This window comes from Panulirus ornatus, chromosome 49, assembly GCF_036320965.1.
Source record: "Panulirus ornatus isolate Po-2019 chromosome 49, ASM3632096v1, whole genome shotgun sequence".
In the NCBI taxonomy this organism is placed as follows: domain Eukaryota; kingdom Metazoa; phylum Arthropoda; class Malacostraca; order Decapoda; family Palinuridae; genus Panulirus; species Panulirus ornatus.
Window position 1 is genome coordinate 1453938 of NC_092272.1, and position 20834 is coordinate 1474771.

Consider the following 20834-nt stretch of genomic DNA (forward strand, 5'->3'; position numbering starts at 1 on the left):
AGTCAGGGGTTAGTGAGAGGATAAGAGCAAGGGAAGGAGTAGCAATACTCCTGAAACAGGAGTTGTTATAGTGATGGGTGATTTGAATGCAAAGGTGAGTAATGTGGCAGTTGAGGGAATAATTGGTATACATGGGGTGTTCAGTGTTGTAAATGGAAATGGTGAAGAGCTTGTAGATTTATGTGCTGAAAAAGGACTGATGATTGGGAATACCTGGTTTAAAAAGCGAGATATACATAAGTATACTTATGTAAGTAGGAGAGATGGCCAGAGAGCGTTATTGGATTACGTGTTAATTGACAGGCGCGCGAAAGAGAGACTTTTGGATGTTAATGTGCTGAGAGGTGCGACTGGAGGGATGTCTGATCATTATCTTGTGGAGGCTAAGGTGAAGATTTGTATGGGTTTTCAGAAAAGAAGAGTGAATGTTGGGGTGAAGAGGGTGGTGAGAGTAAGTGAGCTTGGGAAGGAGACTTGTGTGAGGAAGTACCAGGAGAGACTGAGTACAGAATGGAAAAAGGTGAGAACAATGGAAGTAAGGGGAGTGGGGGAGGAATGGGATGTATTTAAGGAATCAGTGATGGATTGCGCAAAAGATGCTTGTGGCATGAGAAGAGTGGGAGGTGGGTTGATTAGAAAGGGTAGTGAGTGGTGGGATGAAGAAGTAAGAGTATTAGTGAAAGAGAAGAGAGAGGCATTTGGACGATTTTTGCAGGGAATAAATGCAGTTGAGTGGGAGACGTATAAAAGAAAGAGACAGGAGGTCAAGAGAAAGGTACAAGAGGTGAAAAAAAGGGCAAATGAGAGTTGGGGTGAGAGTGTATCATTAAATTTTAGGGATAATAAAAAGATGTTCTGGAAGGAGGTAAATAAAGTGCGTAAGACAAGGGAGCAAATGGGAACTTCAGTGAAGGGCGCAAATGGGGAGGTGATAACAAGTAGTGGTGATGTGAGAAGGAGATGGAGTGAGTATTTTGAAGGTTTGTTGAATGTGTTTGATGATAGAGTGGCAGATATAGGGTGTTTTGGTCGAGGTGGTGTGCAAAGTGAGAGGGTTAGGGAAAATGATTTGGTAAACAGAGAAGAGGTAGTAAAAGCGTTGTGGAAGATGAAAGCCAGCAAGGCAGCAGGTTTGGATGGTATTGCAGTGGAATTTATTAAAAAAGGGGGTGACTGTATTGTTGACTGGTTGGTAAGGTTATTTAATGTATGTATGACTCACGGTGAGGTGCCTGAGGATTGGCGGAATGCGTGCATAGCGCCATTGTACAAAGGCAAAGGGGATAAGAGTGATTGCTCAAATTACAGAGGTATAAGTTTGTTGAGTATTCCTGGTAAATTATATGGGAGGGTATTGATTGAGAGGGTGAAGGCATGTACAGAGCATCAGATTGGGGAAGAGCTTTTCACTGCTTCTAACAACTTGCCTCCCACACCATATATTCTTAATACCTTCCACAGAGCATCTCTATCAACTCTATCATATGCCTTCTCCAGATCCATAAATGCTACATACAAATCCATTTGCTTTTCTAAGTATTTCTCACATACATTCTTCAAAGGAAACACCTGATCCACACATCCTCTACCACTTCTGAAACCACACTGCTCTTCCCCAATCTGATGCTCTGTACATGCCTTCACCCTCTCAATCAATACCCTCCCATATAATTTACCAGGAATACTCAACAAACTTATACCTCTGTAATTTGAGCAATCACTCTTATCCCCTTTGCCTTTGTACAATGGCGCTATGCACGCATTCCGCCAATCCTCAGGCACCTCACCGTGAGTCATACATACATTAAATAACCTTACCAACCAGTCAACAATACAGTCACCCCCTTTTTTAATAAATTCCACTGCAATACCATCCAAACCTGCTGCCTTGCTGGCTTTCATCTTCCACAACGCTTTTACTACCTCTTCTCTGTTTACCAAATCATTTTCCCTAACCCTCTCACTTTGCACACCACCTCGACCAAAACACCCTATATCTGCCACTCTATCATCAAACAAATTCAACAAACCTTCAAAATACTCACTCCATCTCCTTCTCACATCACCACTACTTGTTATCACCTCCCCATTTGCGCCCTTCACTGAAGTTCCCATTTGCTCCCTTGTCTTACGCACTTTATTTACCTCCTTCCAGAACATCTTTTTATTATCCCTAAAATTTAATGATACTCTCTCACCCCAACTCTCATTTGCCCTTTTTTTCACCTCTTGCACCTTTCTCTTGACCTCCTGTCTCTTTCTTTTATACGTCTCCCACTCAACTGCATTTTTTCCCTGCAAAAATCGTCCAAATGCCTCTCTCTTCTCTTTCACTAATACTCTTACTTCTTCATCCCACCACTCACTACCCTTTCTAATCAACCCACCTCCCACTCTTCTCATGCCACAAGCATCTTTTGCGCAATCCATCACTGATTCCTTAAATACATCCCATTCCTCCCCCACTCCCCTTACTTCCATTGTTCTCACCTTTTTCCATTCTGTACTCAGTCTCTCCTGGTACTTCCTCACACAAGTCTCCTTCCCAAGCTCACTTACTCTCACCACCCTCTTCACCCCAACATTCACTCTTCTTTTCTGAAAACCCATACAAATCTTCACCTTAGCCTCCACAAGATAATGATCAGACATCCCTCCAGTTGCACCTCTCAGCACATTAACATCCAAAAGTCTCTCTTTCGTGCGCCTGTCAATTAACACGTAATCCAATAACGCTCTCTGGCCATCTCTCCTACTTACATAAGTATACTTATGTATATCTCGCTTTTTATTTTATTTATTTTATTATACTTTGTCGCTGTCTCCCTCGTTTGCGAGGTAGCGCAAGGAAACAGACGAAAGAAATGGCCCAACCCACCCCCATACACATGTATATACATACGTCCACACACGCAAATATACATACCTACACAGCTTTCCATGGTTTACCCCAGACGCTTCACATGCCTTGATTCAATCCACTGACAGCACGTCAACCCCGGTATACCACATTGCTCCAATTCACTCTATTCCTTGCCCTCCTTTCACCCTCCTGCATGTTCAGGCCCCGATCACACAAAATCTTTTTCACTCCATCTTTCCACCTCCAATTTGGTCTCCCTCTTCTCCTCGTTCCCTCCACCTCCGACACATATATCCTCTTGGTCAATCTTTCCTCACTCATTCTCTCCATGTGCCCAAACCACTTCAAAACACCCTCTTCTGCTCTCTCAACCACGCTCTTTTTATTTCCACACATCTCTCTTACCCTTACGTTACTCACTCGATCAAACCACTTCACACCACACATTGTCCTCAAACATCTCATTTCCAGCACATCCATCCTCCTGCGCACAACTCTATCCATAGCCCACGCCTCGCAACCATACAACATTGTTGGAACCACTATTCCTTCAAACATACCCATTTTTGCTTTCTGAGATAATGTTCTCGACTTCCACACATTCTTCAAGGCCCCCAGAATTTTCGCACCCTCCCCCACCCTATGATCCACTTCCGCTTCCATGGTTCCATCCGCTGCCAGATCCACTCCCAGATATCTAAAACACTTCACTTCCTCCAGTTTTTCTCCACTCAAACTCACCTCCCAATTGACTTGACCCTCAACCCTACTGTACCTAATAACCTTGCTCTTATTCACATTTACTCTTAACTTTCTTCTTCCACACACTTTACCAAACTCAGTCACCAGCTTCTGCAGTTTCTCACATGAATCAGCCACCAGCGCTGTATCATCAGCGAACAACAACTGACTCACTTCCCAAGCTCTCTCATCCCCAACAGACTTCATACTTGCCCCTCTTTCCAAAACTCTTGCATTTACCTCCCTAACAACCCCATCCATAAACAAATTAAACAACCATGGAGACATCATACACCCCTGCCGCAAACCTACATTCACTGAGAACCAATCACTTTCCTCTCTTCCTACACGTACACATGCCTTACATCCTCGATAAAAACTTTTCACTGCTTCTAACAACTTTTTAACTCGCTTTTTAAACCAGGTATTCCCAATCATCAGTCCTTTTTAAGCACATAAATCTACAAGCTCTTCACCATTTCCATTTACAACACTGAACACCCCATGTATACCAATTATTCCCTCAACTGCCACATTACTCACCTTTGCATTCAAATCACCCATCACTATTACCCGGTCTCGTGCATCAAAACCACTAACACACTCATTCAGCTGCTCCCAAAACACTTGCCTCTCATGATCTTTCTTCTCATGCCCAGGTGCATATGCACCAATAATCACCCATCTCTCTCCATCAACTTTCAGTTTTACCCATATTAATCGAGAATTTACTTTCTTACATTCTATCACGTACTCCCACAACTCCTGTTTCAGGAGTACTGCTACTCCTTCCCTTGCTCTTGTCCTCTCACTAACCCCTGACTTTACTCCCAAGACATTCCCAAACCACTCTTCCCCTTCACCCTTGAGCTTCGTTTCACTTAGAGCCAAAACATCCAGGTTCCTTTCCTCAAACATACTACCTATCTCTCCTTTTTTCACATCTTGGTTACATCCACACACATTTAGTTTTTTTTTTTTTTTTTTTTTAACTTTCTAAAATGGGAAACAGAAGAAGGAGTCACGCGGGGAGTGGTCATACTACTCGAAGGCTCAGATTGGGGATAGGGGAGAAAGAATACTTCCCACGTATTCCCTGCGTGTCGTAGAAGGCGACTAAAAGGGGAGGGAGCGGGGGGCTGGAAATCCTCCCCTCTCACTTTTTTTTTTAATTTTCCAAAAGAGGGAACAGAGAAGGGGCCCAGGTGAGGATATTCCCTCAAGGGCCCAGTCCTCTGTTCTCAACGCTACCTCGCTAATGCGGGAAATGGCGAATAGTATGAAAGAAAGAATATATATATATATATATATTATCCCTGGGGATAGGGGAGAAAGAATACTTCCCACGTACTCCCTGTGTGTTGTAGAAGGCGACTGAAAGGGAAGGGAGCGGGGGGCTGGAAATTCTACCCTCTCGTTTTTTTTAATTTTCCAAAAGAAGGAACAGAGAAGGGGGCCAAGTGAGGATATTCCCCTCAAAGGCCCAGTCCTCTGTTCTTAGCGCTACCTTGCTAACACGGGACATAGCGAATAGTATGAAAGAAAAGATATATATATATATATATATATATATGTATGTCTGTCTTTGTGTATGTATATGTATGTATATGTGTATATGTTGATATGTATGGATCATGGTGAAGTGCTTGAGGATTGGTGGAGTGCATTTTACAAAGGTAGAGGGGATAAAGGTGAGTGTTCAATCTACAAAGGGATAAGTTTGTTTACTAAACAAACTTATTCCTGGAATATTGTATGGGAGGGTACTGAATGAGAGAGTGAAGGCATGTACAAAGCATCAGATTCAGGAGGAGCAGTTTGGTTTCAGAAGTTGCAGAGGATGTGTGGATCAGGTGTATACTTTGAAGAATGTGTTTGAGAGATATTTAGAAAAACGAATGGATCTGTGTATAGCATTTATAGATCTGGAGAAGGCATATGTCAGGGATGCTTTGTGGAAGGTCTTAAGAGTATATGATGTGGGAGGTAAACTGCTAGATGCAGTGTAAAGGGTGTAAAGCATGTGTATGAGTAGGAAGAAAAGAAAGTGATTGGTTCCCAATGAAGACTGGTCTGCGGCAGAGGTGTGTGATATCCCCATGGTTGTTTAATTTGTTTATAGATGGTGTGGTTAGGAAGAGGGGCAAGAATACAGTCTGTTGAGGATAAGAGGGCCTGGGAAGTGAATCAGTTGTTGTGCGCCGATGATGCAGCACCGGTGGCTGATTTGAGTGAGAAACTGCAGAAGTTGGTGAGTGAGTTTAGAAAAGTGTGTGAAAGGAGAAAGTTGAGAGTAAATGTGAATAAGAGCAAGGTTATCAGGTTCAGTAGGGTTGAGGGACAAGTTAATTGGGATGTAAGTTTGAATGGAGAAAAATTGGAGGAAGTAAAGTGTTTTAGATATCTGGGAGTGGATTTAGCAGCAGATGGAAACATGGAAGTAGAAGTGAGTCACAGGGTTGGGGAGGGGGCGATGGTTCTGGGAGCGATGAAGAATGTGTGGAAGGGGAGAACATTATCTCAGAGAGCAAAAATGGGTATGTTTGAAGGAATAGTAGTTCCAACAATGTTATATGGTTATGGGGTATGGGCTTTACATAGGATTGTACAGAGGAGGGTGGATGTATTGGAAATGAAATGTTTGAGGACAATATGTGGTGTGAGGTGGTTTTATCGCGTAAGTAACGAAATGGTAAGCGAGACGTGTGGAAACAAAAAGAGTATGGTTAAGAGAGCAGAAGAGGGGGTGTTGAAATGGTTAGGACATATGGAGAGAATGAGTTAGGAAAACTTGACCAAGAGGATATATGTGTCAGAGGTGGAGGGAACAAGTAGAAGTGGGAGACCAAATTGGAGGTGGAAGGATGGAGTGAAAAAGGTTTTGAGTGATCAGGAGGGTGAGAGATGTGCAAGGAAGAAAGTGAATCGGAATGATGTGGTGTACTGGGGTCAACATGCTGTCAATGGACTGATCCAGGGCATATGAAGCATCTGGGGTAAACCATGGACAGGTCTGTGGGGCCTGGATGTGGATGAGGAACGGTGGTTTTGGTGTAATTACCCATGACAGCTAGAGACTGGGGGTGAATGAATGTGGCCTTTTTTGTCTGTTTTCCTGGCGCTACCTCGCTGAAGCAGTGGGAACTATGCTATTTCCTGTGTGGCAGGGTAGAGACAAGAATGGATGAAGGCAAGCAAGTATGAATATGTACATGTGTATGTATTGGCATGTATGGGGATTTATGTGTATATATATATGTGGATGGGACATTCTTTGTCTGTTTCCTGGTGCTACCTTGCTGACATGGGAAACAGTGATTAAGCATAATAAATAAACATATATATATGACTGAATTCATCAATGGCTTATGTATGGTTATAAAATAACATTATGATACCAGCTATCATAATTACAATGTATACTATTGATTCATACCCGTATTCCCATCTTTTGCTTCATTTCTCTCTCCTGTAATTCCTTTTCCTTTTCTTCTTTCTTCATGGCCATGAGTATCTTGTAGTTCACAGCCTTTAAAAAAGAAAAAGCCACAGTTTAGAGAAGACATATAAAGATAAAGTCTTTTCTTTGAGCAAAACACTCTCTGAAATGAAAATGTTACAGGAATCTTGCAATTTTGACAAAATTATAAGTTTTATCAGCACAATTTCTATAAAGATACATAACATCAGAGAACTGTAACTCTGTATTCCATATGTGTTGTAGGTGATTAAGATGGACAAGAGCAGGGAACTGGAAAGTCTTCCCTACTTGTATTTCAACTTCTAAAAGATGGAACAGGAGAGGGAGCCAAGCAAGGAGTCCTCATTCTCCTAAAAGCCTCAGGCAAAGTTGTCCAAATGTCTGTGCATGTTTTTTTTTTTTTTTTTTTTTTTTTTTTTTTTATACTTTGTCGCTGTCTCCCGCGTTTGCGAGGTAGCGCAAGGAAACAGACGAAAGAAATGGCCCAACCCCCCCCCCCCATACACATGTACATACACACGTCCACACATGCAAATATACATACCTACACAGCTTTCCATGGTTTACCCCAGACGCTTCACATGCCTTGATTCAATCCACTGACAGCACGTCAAACCCTGTATACCACATCGCTCCAATTCACTCTATTCCTTGCCCTCCTTTCACCCTCCTGCATGTTCAGGCCCCGATCACACAAAATCTTTTTCACTCCATCTTTCCACCTCCAATTTGGTCTCCCTCTTCTCCTCGTTCCCTCCACCTCCGACACATATATCCTCTTGGTCAATCTTTCCTCACTCATTCTCTCCATGTGCCCAAACCATTTCAAAACACCCTCTTCTGCTCTCTCAACCACGCTCTTTTTATTTCCACACATCTCTCTTACCCTTACGTTACTTACTCGATCAAACCACCTCACACCACACATTGTCCTCAAACATCTCATTTCCAGCACATCCATCCTCCTGCGCACAACTCTATCCATAGCCCACGCCTCGCAACCATACAACATTGTTGGAACCACTATTCCTTCAAACATACCCATTTTTGCTTTCCGAGATAATGTTCTCGACTTCCACACATTTTTTTTCAAGGCTCCCAAAATTTTCGCCCCCTCTCCCACCCTATGATCCACTTCCGCTTCCATGGTTCCATCCGCGTATGTGTGTGTATGTGTGTGTGTGTGTATATGTATATATATATGTATATTATCCCTGGGGATAGGGGTGAAAGAATACTTCCCACGTATTCCTCGCGTGTCGTAGAAAGCGACTAGAGGGGACGGGAGCGGGGGGCCGGAAATCCTCCCCTCCTTGTATTAACTTTCTAAAATGGGAAACAGAAGAAGGAGTCACGCGGGGAGTGATCATCCTCCTCGAAGGTCTGTGCATGTAACCAACATAATAAAGAAGAGACAGGTTGTACTGTAAGTTTAAGGAAAGAGACCTGGATGTTCTGGCTTAAAGTGAAACAAATCTCAGGCATAAAGGGGAAGAATGGTTTGGGAAGGTCTTACGGGTAAAATCTAGGGTTGGTATGTGGGCAAGATCTACTGTTAAAACGGTTACAGGAATATGTGAAACAGTGTAGGGAAGTGAGTTCCAGACTGATGTGGGTAAAATGGAAAGTGGGTTATGAGAGATAGGTGATAATTGCTGCTTATGCAACTGGCCATGAGAAGAAGGATGATGAGAGGCAAGCTCTCGGTAGCAGCTGAGGAGTGTGTTAGTAGTTTTGGTGCAAGAGATCAGTGATTTAAAGGTGAGAGTGAGGAATGTGATAGTTGAGAGTTAAACTGAGGTACATGGGGTACTCAGTGAACTGAACTGGAATGGTGACCAGCTTGTGAAGTTATGTGCTGAAAAATGACTGGTGACTGGAAAACCTGGTTTAAAAAGAGAGACATATGTAAGCTATACATGGGTGAATAAGAAGGAGGGCATTACTGGATTACATACTAATTGAAAGGCATGCAAAAGAAAGACCCTTGGATGTGAATGTGCTGAGATGAACAGCTGGTAGGATGTCTGAAGAAGGTAAGTGCAAAGAAAATTTTACGGGTTTCTGGAAAAGAGGAAATGATATGAACAAGGAGAGGGAAAAAGGTAAGTGAGCTCGGGAAAAGAGAAATGTGTGAAAAATACCACAAGGGATTTGATGAAGAACTGCATAAGGTGAGAGTAAACAAAGCAAGGGGAGTGAATGGAAGCAATGTTAGCATGTGCAAGAGAAGAGGTGGGAGGAAGGCTTGGTTTAATTTGTATATGGATAGCGTGATGAGGGAGGTAAATGGAAAGGTCTTGGAGAGAGAAGCGAGTATGCAGTCTGTTGGAACCATGGAACTGAAAATGAGTGATGAGGGCAAAGTGAGTGAAAAAGGGTGGGGGACAAAGGTTCTGGGAGCATTGAAGAATGTGTGTAAAGAGAGGACAATATTCAGGAGCTTCAAAATAGGTATGTTTAAAGGTATAGTAGTTCTAACGTTGTTGTACAGATGTGAGGCATGGACTATAATTGGGAATGTGTGGATACAGGTGGATGTGTTGCAAATAAAATGTAGTGTGAGGTGGTTTGACTGAGTAAGTAACAAAAGGGTAAGAGAGAGGTGTGGTAATAAGATGTGTGATTCAAAGAGCTGAAGAGGAGTTTGCTGAAACGGTTTGGACATATGGAGAGAATGAGTGAGGAGAGGTTGACAAAGAGGATACATGAGTCAGATGTAGAGAGGAAGGAATAACAAAATAATGGAGGGGAAAATACTTTGAGTGGTCAGAGCCTGAACATATGGGAGGATGAAAGGCATGCATGGGATAAAGAGTGAACTGGAGTGGTGTGGTACACATGGGGCAATGTGTTGTCAATGGCCTGAATGAGGATATGAAGCAAATGGAGGTAACTATGGAAAGGGGTGGGGAACTTGGTTGTGATTAGGAAGCTGTAGTTCTGGTGCATTACACATGACAGCTAGAGAAAGGGTGTGAGTGAATGAGATCTTTTTTCATCTGTTCCTGGCAGAACCTCGCATTTGGGGGTGGCTGTATCATTATCATTAATGGAATATGGAGTACGGAGTCATCAAGAGGCTCAATCCAGAGGGAACCATCATTTCCATACTCCTGACTAAATAGCAATTAGGAAGCTTCAGGAGACCCTAAATGGTAATGTACAAAAGAGGAAGAATGTTTTGGAAATGAAATATTCAAGAACAACCATTGATGTGAGGAGAGCTGATCAAGTATGCAATAATAGGGTAAAAGAAAGGTGCGATAACAGAAGAGTATGACTAAGAAAGGTGAAAAGGATGTGATGAATGATTTGGACATACGAGACAATGAGTGAGGAGAGGCTAAAAAAAGAGCATATGTTTCAGAAGTGGAGGAGAAAAGGAGTAAGGTGAGACCGAACTGGAGATGGAATTACAAAATGGAAAAGGTTTCGAGTGCTTGAGGCTTGAATATGCAAGAGAGTGTGCTGGACAGAGGAGAAAGAGTTCATCATTGAAGCACTGTGGTATACAGGAAGCAATATGCTGTCAATGAACTGAAACAGGGCATATGAAGGGGTTAAGGGAAACCATGGAAAGGTCTATTAGGCCTGGTTGTGGTTAGTGTGCTGTAATTTCTATGCATTTACCCTTGACAGCTAAAAAGTGGATGTGAGGAAATGGGGCCATTTCTCTGTCTATTCTTGGTGCTACCTCATTAACTTGGGAAATGGCAAACATGACAAAAAGAAGAGATTTTTTTTCATAATTGTTCACCATTTCCCATTTCAGCCAGTAGAACCAAGATCAGATGAAAAAATGTCCTCATTTGTTTACAGCCATTCACTAGATGTCATATGTAATGCATCGAAACCAAAGCCTCCTATCTACAACCATGCACTGCAGACCTTTCCGTGACTTCATCTAACTGCTTCATATGTCCTGGTTCAGTCTAGTGACAGCATGTCACCCACCCTATACCACAATGCTCCAATTCACTTTATCCCCTGATGCCTAAGACCCATGTACTTCTTTAGGCCTGTGCTCTCAAAACCTTTTCCACTAAGTAATTCCATCTCCAGTTCTTTGTTCTTCTTTTCGTTCCCTCCAATTCTGATATATGAATACTCTTTGTAAGCTTCTCCACCCTTGTTATCTCTATATGTCCAACCCATTTCAGTACACCTTCTTCAGCTCTCTCAACCATACTCTTCTTATTACTGCACCTCTCTCTTCACTAATCATTTCTTACTCAATCAACCTTCCTCACATCACATATGTTCCTATACATTTCACTACTAACACATTCACTCTCTTCCATACAATACTCGGATCCATACAACATCATTAGGACTACTATGCCTTCAAACATGCTCATCTCTGCTCTCCCAGACCATACAACACTGTCTGGACTACTATGCCTTCAAACATACTCATCTTCACTCTCCTAAATAGTGACATCTCTTTCCACATACTGCCCAGTTCTACCAGAACCTTCGCTTCCTAATCTACCCTATGACTCCCTTTGGTCCCCATGGTTCCATTCACTGCCATGTCCACTCCCACATATCTCTTCCTCCAAGCTTTCTCCATTTACACCCCCACTAACCTGTCCCTCTCCAGTACTAAACCAAATAACCTTGGCTTTACTCACATTCACTCTTAACTTCATCCTTTCAGACACTCCCATACCTAAAAACTATTTTATGCAGTTTCTGAAATATGCCATTAGTGCCACATCATCAGTAAATAATAACTGGTTCACCTCCCAAGCATCCCCATCCCTACCAGACTGTACACCTATCCCTTTCCCAAAAACCCTCACATTCATTTCCCTCAACACCCCATCCATAAACCCATTAAACAGCTATGGTGACATCACAAGCTCATGCTGCAGACCCACTTTCTCGTGGAACCACTCACCCTCCTCTCTACTTGCCTACAAACACGCCTTACTATCTTGATAGGAACTCCTCACTGTTTCTAAAAGCTTTCTTCCTATACATATTTGCAACAGCTTCCAAAAAGCATGTCGATCAACTCCACTTACTTTCTCTCACACATTCTTTAAAGCAAACACCTGATACAAAGACCCCACCCCCATCTCAGACCTCAGACCCAGATCACTGTCATTTCTTTTCCTTGCCTCATCCACATGAGGGTTGTTGGCATTCAACCCCAACCTATCTTTATCTCATACACCACACTTATCAACAAATTACTCATACATCCTTTTCTTTTTTCCTTTCAATACACCAAAATATGAGAGGGTCTGAACAGATTCCATGGTCCGCTTGAATGCCATTGCGCAACTGGGATCCAACCCATTTCTATAGCTACAGCTCCAAGACTTGGTGCTTCTTCTATCCATTTCTGCAATATTTGCTGTCTTAATGCTAACCTTCCATTGAACATAACCTGTTTATTTCCCCCTTGATCTTTCTCAATCTGAAATCCAACCGTCCAAAGCTGCTTCTTTTTTCACTACCAGATCATCTGCAATCTCTAACATCGTTCCATCCCAAAGGTGAACTTTGTTCCTACTGTAGTACAAAAACACCTATTGCATGCCTTAGAAATCTTGAATTTCCTAACTTCGATAACATCAGGCTCAAAATCTCTCTGCCCTCTATTACTCGGGTTTTGTGTTTTGTGTGTGTCTCTTTCTCGCCCCCATTTCTTCAAACTATGTAAAACTCTTCAACTACTGTATCTGACTTCTTACCAAGAGGCTGTGCTCTCTTCACATCCATGTGATGAGATCTTCTAAGCACAAGATTTCAATGTACACCACAAGGACTGGTTAGGGAGCTCCTGATGAAGCTGAGACTTTTTCTTTTTCTCTTTTTAACTATCTGGAACAATTAATCAATCACCCTACCTGAGTTCCCAACCACCACGACCACTCTTCTAACACACTTGACCTCTTTTTAACTACTGAACCCTCCCACTATTCTTACACCATTCTGCACCCTTTGGGTTGTCTGACTATAGTCTTTTTATTTATTATTTATCATACTTAATCACTGTTTCCCACATCAGCGAGGTAGTGTCAGAAAACACAAGTAGAATGGCCCATCCACTCATATACACATACATATATGCCCATACACACACATATACATACATATACATATCTACATATACATACATATACATACACAGATATATACATAAATACACGTGTACATATTCATACTTGCTTGCCTTCATCCATTCCTGTCACTACCCCACCTCAAAGAAAGCAGCACTGTTACCCCCCGCTTCAGTGAGGTAGCACCAAGAAAAGACAAACAAGGCCACATTTGTCCACACTCAGTCTCTAGCTGTCAGGTGTAATGTACCGAAACCAGGCTCCTTATCCACATCCAGGCCCCACAGACCTTTCCATGGTTTACCCCAGACACTTCACATGTCCTGGTTCAGTCCACTGACAGCATGTTGACCTCCAGTATACTACATTGTTCCAATTCACTTTATTCCTTACACACCTATCACCCTCCTGTATGTTCAGGCCCTGATTGCTCAAAATCTTTTTCACTCCATCCTTCCAAACCTCCAATTTGGTCTCCTGCTTATCCTTGTTCCCTCCACCTCTGACACATATATCCTCTTTGTCAATCTTTCCTCACTCATTCTCTCATCATGAGCCATACTTTCAATTAAAATCCGAACTAACTGATCAACAATACAATCATCCCCTTTCTCAAGAAATTCAACTACAATTCTATTCACTCAAGCCACTTTATCACACTTCATCTTATACAAGGCTCTCACTTGTATAAGATTTCAGCACACCCTCTTCTGCTCTCTCAACCACACTCTTTATATTTCCACACATCTCTCTTACCCTTTCATTACTTACTCGATCAAACCACATCACACTACATATTGTCCCCAAACATTTCATTTCCAACACATCCACCCTCCTCCATGCAGCCCTATCTATAGCCCATGCCTTGCAACCATACAACATTGTTGGAACTACTATTTCTTCAAACATACCCATTTTTGCTCTCTGAGATAACTTTTTTTCCTTCATTGCCACCAGAACCTTTGCCCCCTCCTCCACCCTGTGACTCACTTCTGCTTCCATGGTTCCATCCACTGCTAAGTCCACTCCCAGATATCTAAAACACTTCACTTCCCCAATTTTTCTCCATTCAAACTTACATCCCAATTAACTTGTCCCTCTACCCTAATGAACCTAATAACCTTGCTCTTATTCACATTTACTCTTAACTTTCTCCTTTCACACACTTTTCCAAACTTAGTCACCAACTTCTGCAGTTTCTCACTCGAATCAGCCACCAGAGTTGTATCACTAGTGAACAACAACTGACTCACTTCCCAAGCCCTCTCACCCCAACAGACTGCATACTTGCCCCTCTTTCCAAAACTCTTGCATTTACCTTCCTAACCACCCCATCCACAAACAAATTAAACGACCATGGGGACATCACACAAACCTGCCACACACCAAAATTCCCTGGGAATGCTACATACAAATCCATTTGTTTTTCTAAGTATTTCTCACATACATTCTTCAAAGCAAACACCTGATCCACACATCCTCTACCACTTCTGAAACCACACTTCCCCAATCTGATGCTCTGTACATGCCTTCACCATCTCAATCAATACCCTCCCATATAATTTCCCAGGACTACTCAAAGACTTATGCCTCAAGAGTATGAACACCCACCTTTGTCCCCTTTGCACAATGGCACTATGCATGCATTCCACCAATCCTCAGGCACTTCACCATGGTCCACATATACATTGGATATCCTTACCAACCAATTAACAACACAGTCACCCCCTTTTTAAATTAATTCCACTGCAATACCATCCAAACCCGCCCATCCTCTATCCTATATCCTAACTTGAAATGCTAATTTTGACACTTTGGGAAAGCTCAGTGGTTATCCCTGTGCAGCTTCTTTATCGATTTCTTTAGTCACTGGGATGGAGTTGTAAATCCCACCTTTTAAATCTCTTCAACCACTGCTGCTCTGATGCCTGTCACATCAGGGATTGTATGTACCATAACATGAAACTTTCCTTCCCCTAAAGCACAAACTTCTTTCACTGCTGGTTGGAATTTTAGCAAAGCTGTTGTTTGAAGGGCAAAGTGCACTTTCATAAAAAGAATGTGCCAACTTGACCCCAACTGACAAATCTTTTTGGTTCTTAACCAAAAGCACCTCAAAGGACTTCTATAATTCAATCTTTCCTCCTCTTTTCCAACCTGATCAATCTTTGACTAATAAAAACACTCTCTTTAGTGCCTTGTTACCCTCTTCCTCAACTTTGAATGATTCACCTTTTAATCGTCCACTACCAGTGAACTTATGCCATCTCCTATGTTCTAGTGTATGGTCTTTAAGGTACTCTTCAAACTTCAGGTGGGTTGGTTGGTTGTTTGGGCTTTAGGACTATCAAATGCCAGGGTTATTAAGGCTGTCATCGTCAAGCTACAACCACCAACTGAAAAATCTTTAACTCCTTCTTTGGGTGTTAAAGAATTATCAAGCTACATCCACCAACCGAAAGATCTTTAACACCTTCTTCGGGTGTTAAAGATAATTCTAAGACCACACACATTCTCAATGTGCATGTGGCCCATGCACTGCAGGTGGACAAGGAATATGGCTCAAAATAAATGCATGTCTCCTCGTTTTGCAAGGGAGTGTGCCTCCGAGGTGGCACAAATCCCTGCCTGCCTATTTCGCCTCCTTCTGAAAACCCAAACTTTCCCTTCTGCTTGGATGCATGACTTGGTACAAGCCATCCCTAAGAAAGGAGACCACTCTAACCCCTTCATCCACTGCTCCATAACTCTCACTTTTGCTGTCTCAAAAGTGTTTGAAACTCTCTTACACTCTTGGTATCTTTCAGATCATTGGTATGGATTCTGCAAGGCTAGGTCTACACGATCTGCCCTATGTAACTCACTCTAGTACTCTTAGGGATTTTGATGAAACTTTTGTTGTAGCCCTCGACATCTCCAAAGCATACGACAAGACGTGGAATAAGTGTTTGCTTTATAAACTCCCTTTGGTTTCACTGCTTCTCCTTGTTCTCTCATGCAAAGTTTCCTCTCTGGCTGTTCCATTGCAATAGTCACTGATGGACTGATGTCCCCCTCCTATCCTATCATTAGCAGTGTTCTTCAGGGTTCTGTCCTACTGTCTACTCTCTTTCTTCTTATAATAAATGATCTCTATTCTACTTCTAACCCAATTCACTCATGCTAATGATTCCACTTACTTTACATACTTCAACTCACTCTTACCTCCTCCCCTCCCTCTCTTTCATACTTTTCCTCTTCTTGTGCTGAGGGTACTTCTTCTCTCAATGCAGACCTGAGCAACATTTTGCAGCAGAGAAACTGCTGAAATGCAAATTCTCCCTTTCTAAGAATCAGTTCTTTACCTCTCTTCAATTTCAAAACACCACAACTCAACCTTGTAATAGCATTAACATGCTGGGTATAACTATATTCTCCACTCTTTCTGGGAAATCTCACATAATCAGCATTACAAAGTCTGCTTCCCAAAAGTTGGGAGTGTTGTTTAGGTGTTGTAATTACTTTTTTTTGAACAGCTGTTTCATATCTACATAAGTTTTATTTACTTATGTACAGAATACTGTTCACTCATCTGGCATGGCTCATACTCCAACTCTCTATTAACTAAGTGGAATTAAAAGCTTTCTGTTTCATTAATTCCCCTGGCATCACCTATTTCAATCTTCCCTTTTCATATGCTGTGATGTTGCTGCTCTTTCTCTATTCCATAGTCATCATTTTGAGCACTGTTCTCGTGAGTTGTCTCCCTGCGTGTCACTATTCCCAGGGTTTGGACCTGTGACATGTGTTTAGCTGCTGTATCCCACAGCCTCTGTGTGGAGTCCACCCAGTCGTTGACTGGCTGTTATGATACCTTCTTCTCTCGAACAGTTAAGTTAAGGAATTTTCTTTCTTCTTTTGTCTTTCCATCTTCATATAATCTTTCTTCCATTATGAGACAGGTCTACAGATGCTTGCAGAGAGCCCTGATTGATTTCTAATTTCTTTCCCATTTCCTTTTTTCATTCACTTGAGATGGCTTTGATTGGGGTATGGTTTCCCTATGCTACGTGGTCACTAAAGAAAAAAAGAATCCTCTAACACTCCTGAAAACACATTGTTCCTCCACAGTCTGATGCTCTGTGTAAGCCACCACCCTCTCAGTCACCACTCTCCAATACAACTTACCAGGTACACTCAACAAACTAATAACTGTAATCAAAATGTTCATTTTTCCCCTTTCCTTTGTACAACAGCACTATACAGGAATTTTGCCAATCCTCAGACACCTCATCATGAGCCATACTTTCAATGAAAATCCTAACTAACTGATCAACAATACAATCATCCCCTTTCTCAAGAAATTCAACTGCAATTCTATTCACTCCAGCCAATCTATCACACTTCATCTTAAACAAGGCTTTCACTACCGCTTTTCTTTTCAGCAAACCACTTGCCAAGACTCTTTTTTCACATACCTCCATGTCTAGAACTCTCCACATCTGCCATCCCATCAACAAAGATTCAACATTCCTTCAAAATACTTACTCCATCTCAAACATTTTGCATAAAACTCTCTAGCCCAGTTGCAATTCAAGCACACCCTCAGCACATTAACATCCAAAAGTCTCTCTTTACATGCCTATTAATTAACTCGTAGTCCAATAATGGCCTTTGACCATTGTCAATCCCTCATACTCAAATACGTATACTTATGTAAATCCAAACTCTTTGAAAAACTGATCTGCAACAGTATTAAAATATCCCACTCACAACCACGCATCATATCTTAAGATGCATTCACTCCACCACCACTACACTACATACAAAACTCGTACAACATATACTATAAGGCTACAACCAACCACAACCCCCATCCCACATATTACAAATGGCAACAGACATAAACAATTTAACATTGTCCTCTGACAGGTCCTCACATGGGAGATACTTGACAACACCCTACACAACAATGACTGATTGCATATCTGTTCGCCATGCCAGAGTCACTCCTATTGCACATATAAGCACTGCTTCCCTAAATACCTCCCACTCCTCACCCAATCCCTCGTTTTATTCACTCTCAACTACCACTGTTCACCCAATCCTTGCTGGTATCTCTTCATGCAAGTGTCTTTTCCAAACTCACTCACTTTCACCACCCAATTCCCAACCACATAATTTCTTCTTTTCCTAAAGTCTCTATGAACTTTCATCGTCATCAAAAAGCTTACACATCCCAACAACTGCTTCTCTTGCACCTTTACATCTATCTTTGGCAAGCCTATCAATCTGAACAAAATCGAACATCAACCCAACTCACCCACGTTTGCTTATGTATGTTCCTCTTTTGACCCTTTAATGCGTCGAGACAGATATTCATGAAAGTTGAGTGACACCTCTATTTGGCTGTTTAAGCAATGAGTTTTGTGCCTAAAATTAAAGGCTGCTCAATGAGCCTGTGTGGCAGTGCATGATAGTGTGTTCCTACAGTAAATCATCCTCAAGCCATGCTGACAAGATCACATTTTCTTAAGTTTTTTTAAGAAGGAAACTGAGTGGCTTCATGATGGGTTTAGAGGACCAGGCAGAATATCATGAATTACTTGACATTGATGATCCATCTTGCGTGAGCAAGATGAGCCAGGAAAATGTTTTCTAGCAAAAGCAGAGGCGGTGTTTTAGGTGCCACCTTACCTTGAAAAAACTGTATCTCACTGATGTAGCTGGTGATTTTACAAACATTTATGCTTTTCCTATGATGAAAAAAATGACCACGAACCCTCACTAACCATAGCAATAAAAGATTTATCGGACAACAATGAAAATGATAATAATCACAAATCAATATTTTGGTGTAGGTAAAATAAACAATTAAACATGCACTGTAGCAACTTATCTGACACTCAATCCTTGCATTCACACTTTTTAGCATGCTCTGATGTAACTTTTATAAAATACCCGGTCCAAACACCTTCTGCCTCTCCTGATGTCACACTTCTCCTCCATAATCATATGGTGTATATATTTCTACTATCAATTAATTTATTTTATCATTTATTTTTCTTTGTCGCTGTCTCCTGCGTTAGTGAGGTAGCGCAAGGAAACAGACGAAAGAATGGCCCAACCCACCCACATACACATGTATATACATACACGTCCACACACGCAAACATACATATCTATACATCTCAACGTATACATATATACACACACAGATGTATACATATATACACATGTACATAATTCATACTGTCTGCCTTTATTCATTCCTATCGCCACCTCACCACACATGAAATAACAACCCCCTCCCCCCTCATGTGTGCGATGTAGCACTAGGAAAAGACAACAAAGGCCCCATTCGTTCACACTCAGTCTTTAGCCATCATGTAATAATGCATCGAAACCACAGCTCCCTTTCCACATCCAGGCCCCACAGAACTTTCCATGGTTTACCCCAGACGCTTCACATGCCCTGATTCAATCCACTGACAGAACGTCGGCCCCGGTATACCACATCGCTCCAATTCACTCTATTCCTTGCACGCCTTTCACCCTCCTGCATGTTCAGGCCCCGATCACTCAAAATCTTTTTCACTCCATCTTTCCACCTCCAATTTGGTTTCCCACTTCTCGTTCCCTCCATCTCCGACACATATATCCTCTTGGTCAATCTTTCCTCACTCATTCTCTCCATGTGACCAAACCATTTCAAAACATCGTCTTCTGCTCTCTCAACCACACTCTTTTTATTACCACACATCTCTCTTACCCTTACATTACTTACTTGATCAAACCACCTCACACCACATATTGTCCTCAAACATCTCATTTCCAGCACATCCACCCTCCTACGCACAACTCTATCCAAAGCCCATGCCTCGCAACCATACAACACTGTTGAAACCACTATTCCTTCAAACATAGCCATTTTTGCTTTCTGAGATAATGCTCTCAACTTCCACACATTCTTCAAGGCTCCCAGAATCTTCGCCCCCTCCCTAACCTATGATTCACTTCCGCTTCCATGGTTCCATCCGCTGCCAGATCCACTCCCAGATATCTAAAACACTTCACTTCCTCCAGTTTTTCTCCATTCAAACTTACCTCCCAATTGACTTGACCCCCAATAACCTTGTTCTTATTCACATTTACTCTCAACTTTCTTCTTTCACACACTTTACCAAACTCAGTCACCAGCTTCTGCAGTTTCTTACATGAATCAGCCACCTCGATAAAAACTTTTCACTGCTTCTAACAACTTGCCTCCCACACCATATATTCATGATACCTTCCACAGAGCATCTCTATCAACTCTATCATATGCCTTCTCCAGATCCATAAATGCTACATACAAATCCATTTGCTTTTGTAAGTATTTCTCACATACATTCTTCAAAGGAAACACCTGATCCACACATCCTCTACCACTTCTGAAACCGCACTGCTCTTTCCCAATCTGATGCTCCGTACATGCCTTCACCCTCTCAATCAATACCCTCCCATATAATTTCCCAGGAATACTCAACAAACTTATATCTCTGTAATTTGAGCACTCACTTTTATCCCCTTTGCCTCTGCACAATGGCACTATGCAAGCATTCTGCCAATCCTCAGGCACCTCACCATGAATCATACATACATTAAATAACCTTACCAACCAGTCAACAATACAGTCACCCCCTTTTTTAAT

General features: G+C 41.9%; 1 protein-coding gene across 3 annotated transcripts in view; it reads right to left on the reverse strand.

Moving 5' to 3' along the window:
* The window catches only part of LOC139764294 (uncharacterized), a 99207-nt gene that overhangs the window by 19716 nt on the left and 58657 nt on the right, over window positions 1-20834 (reverse strand). For all 3 annotated transcript variants that reach the window (XR_011716342.1, XR_011716341.1, XM_071690781.1), the window contains exon 6: window positions 7041-7133. Coding sequence is in view for 1 of the 3 variants with exons in the window: in XM_071690781.1 (XP_071546882.1) it covers window positions 7041-7133 (93 nt within the window). In the remaining 2 variants the exon portion in view is untranslated. The remainder of the gene's footprint in view (window positions 1-7040; window positions 7134-20834) is intronic.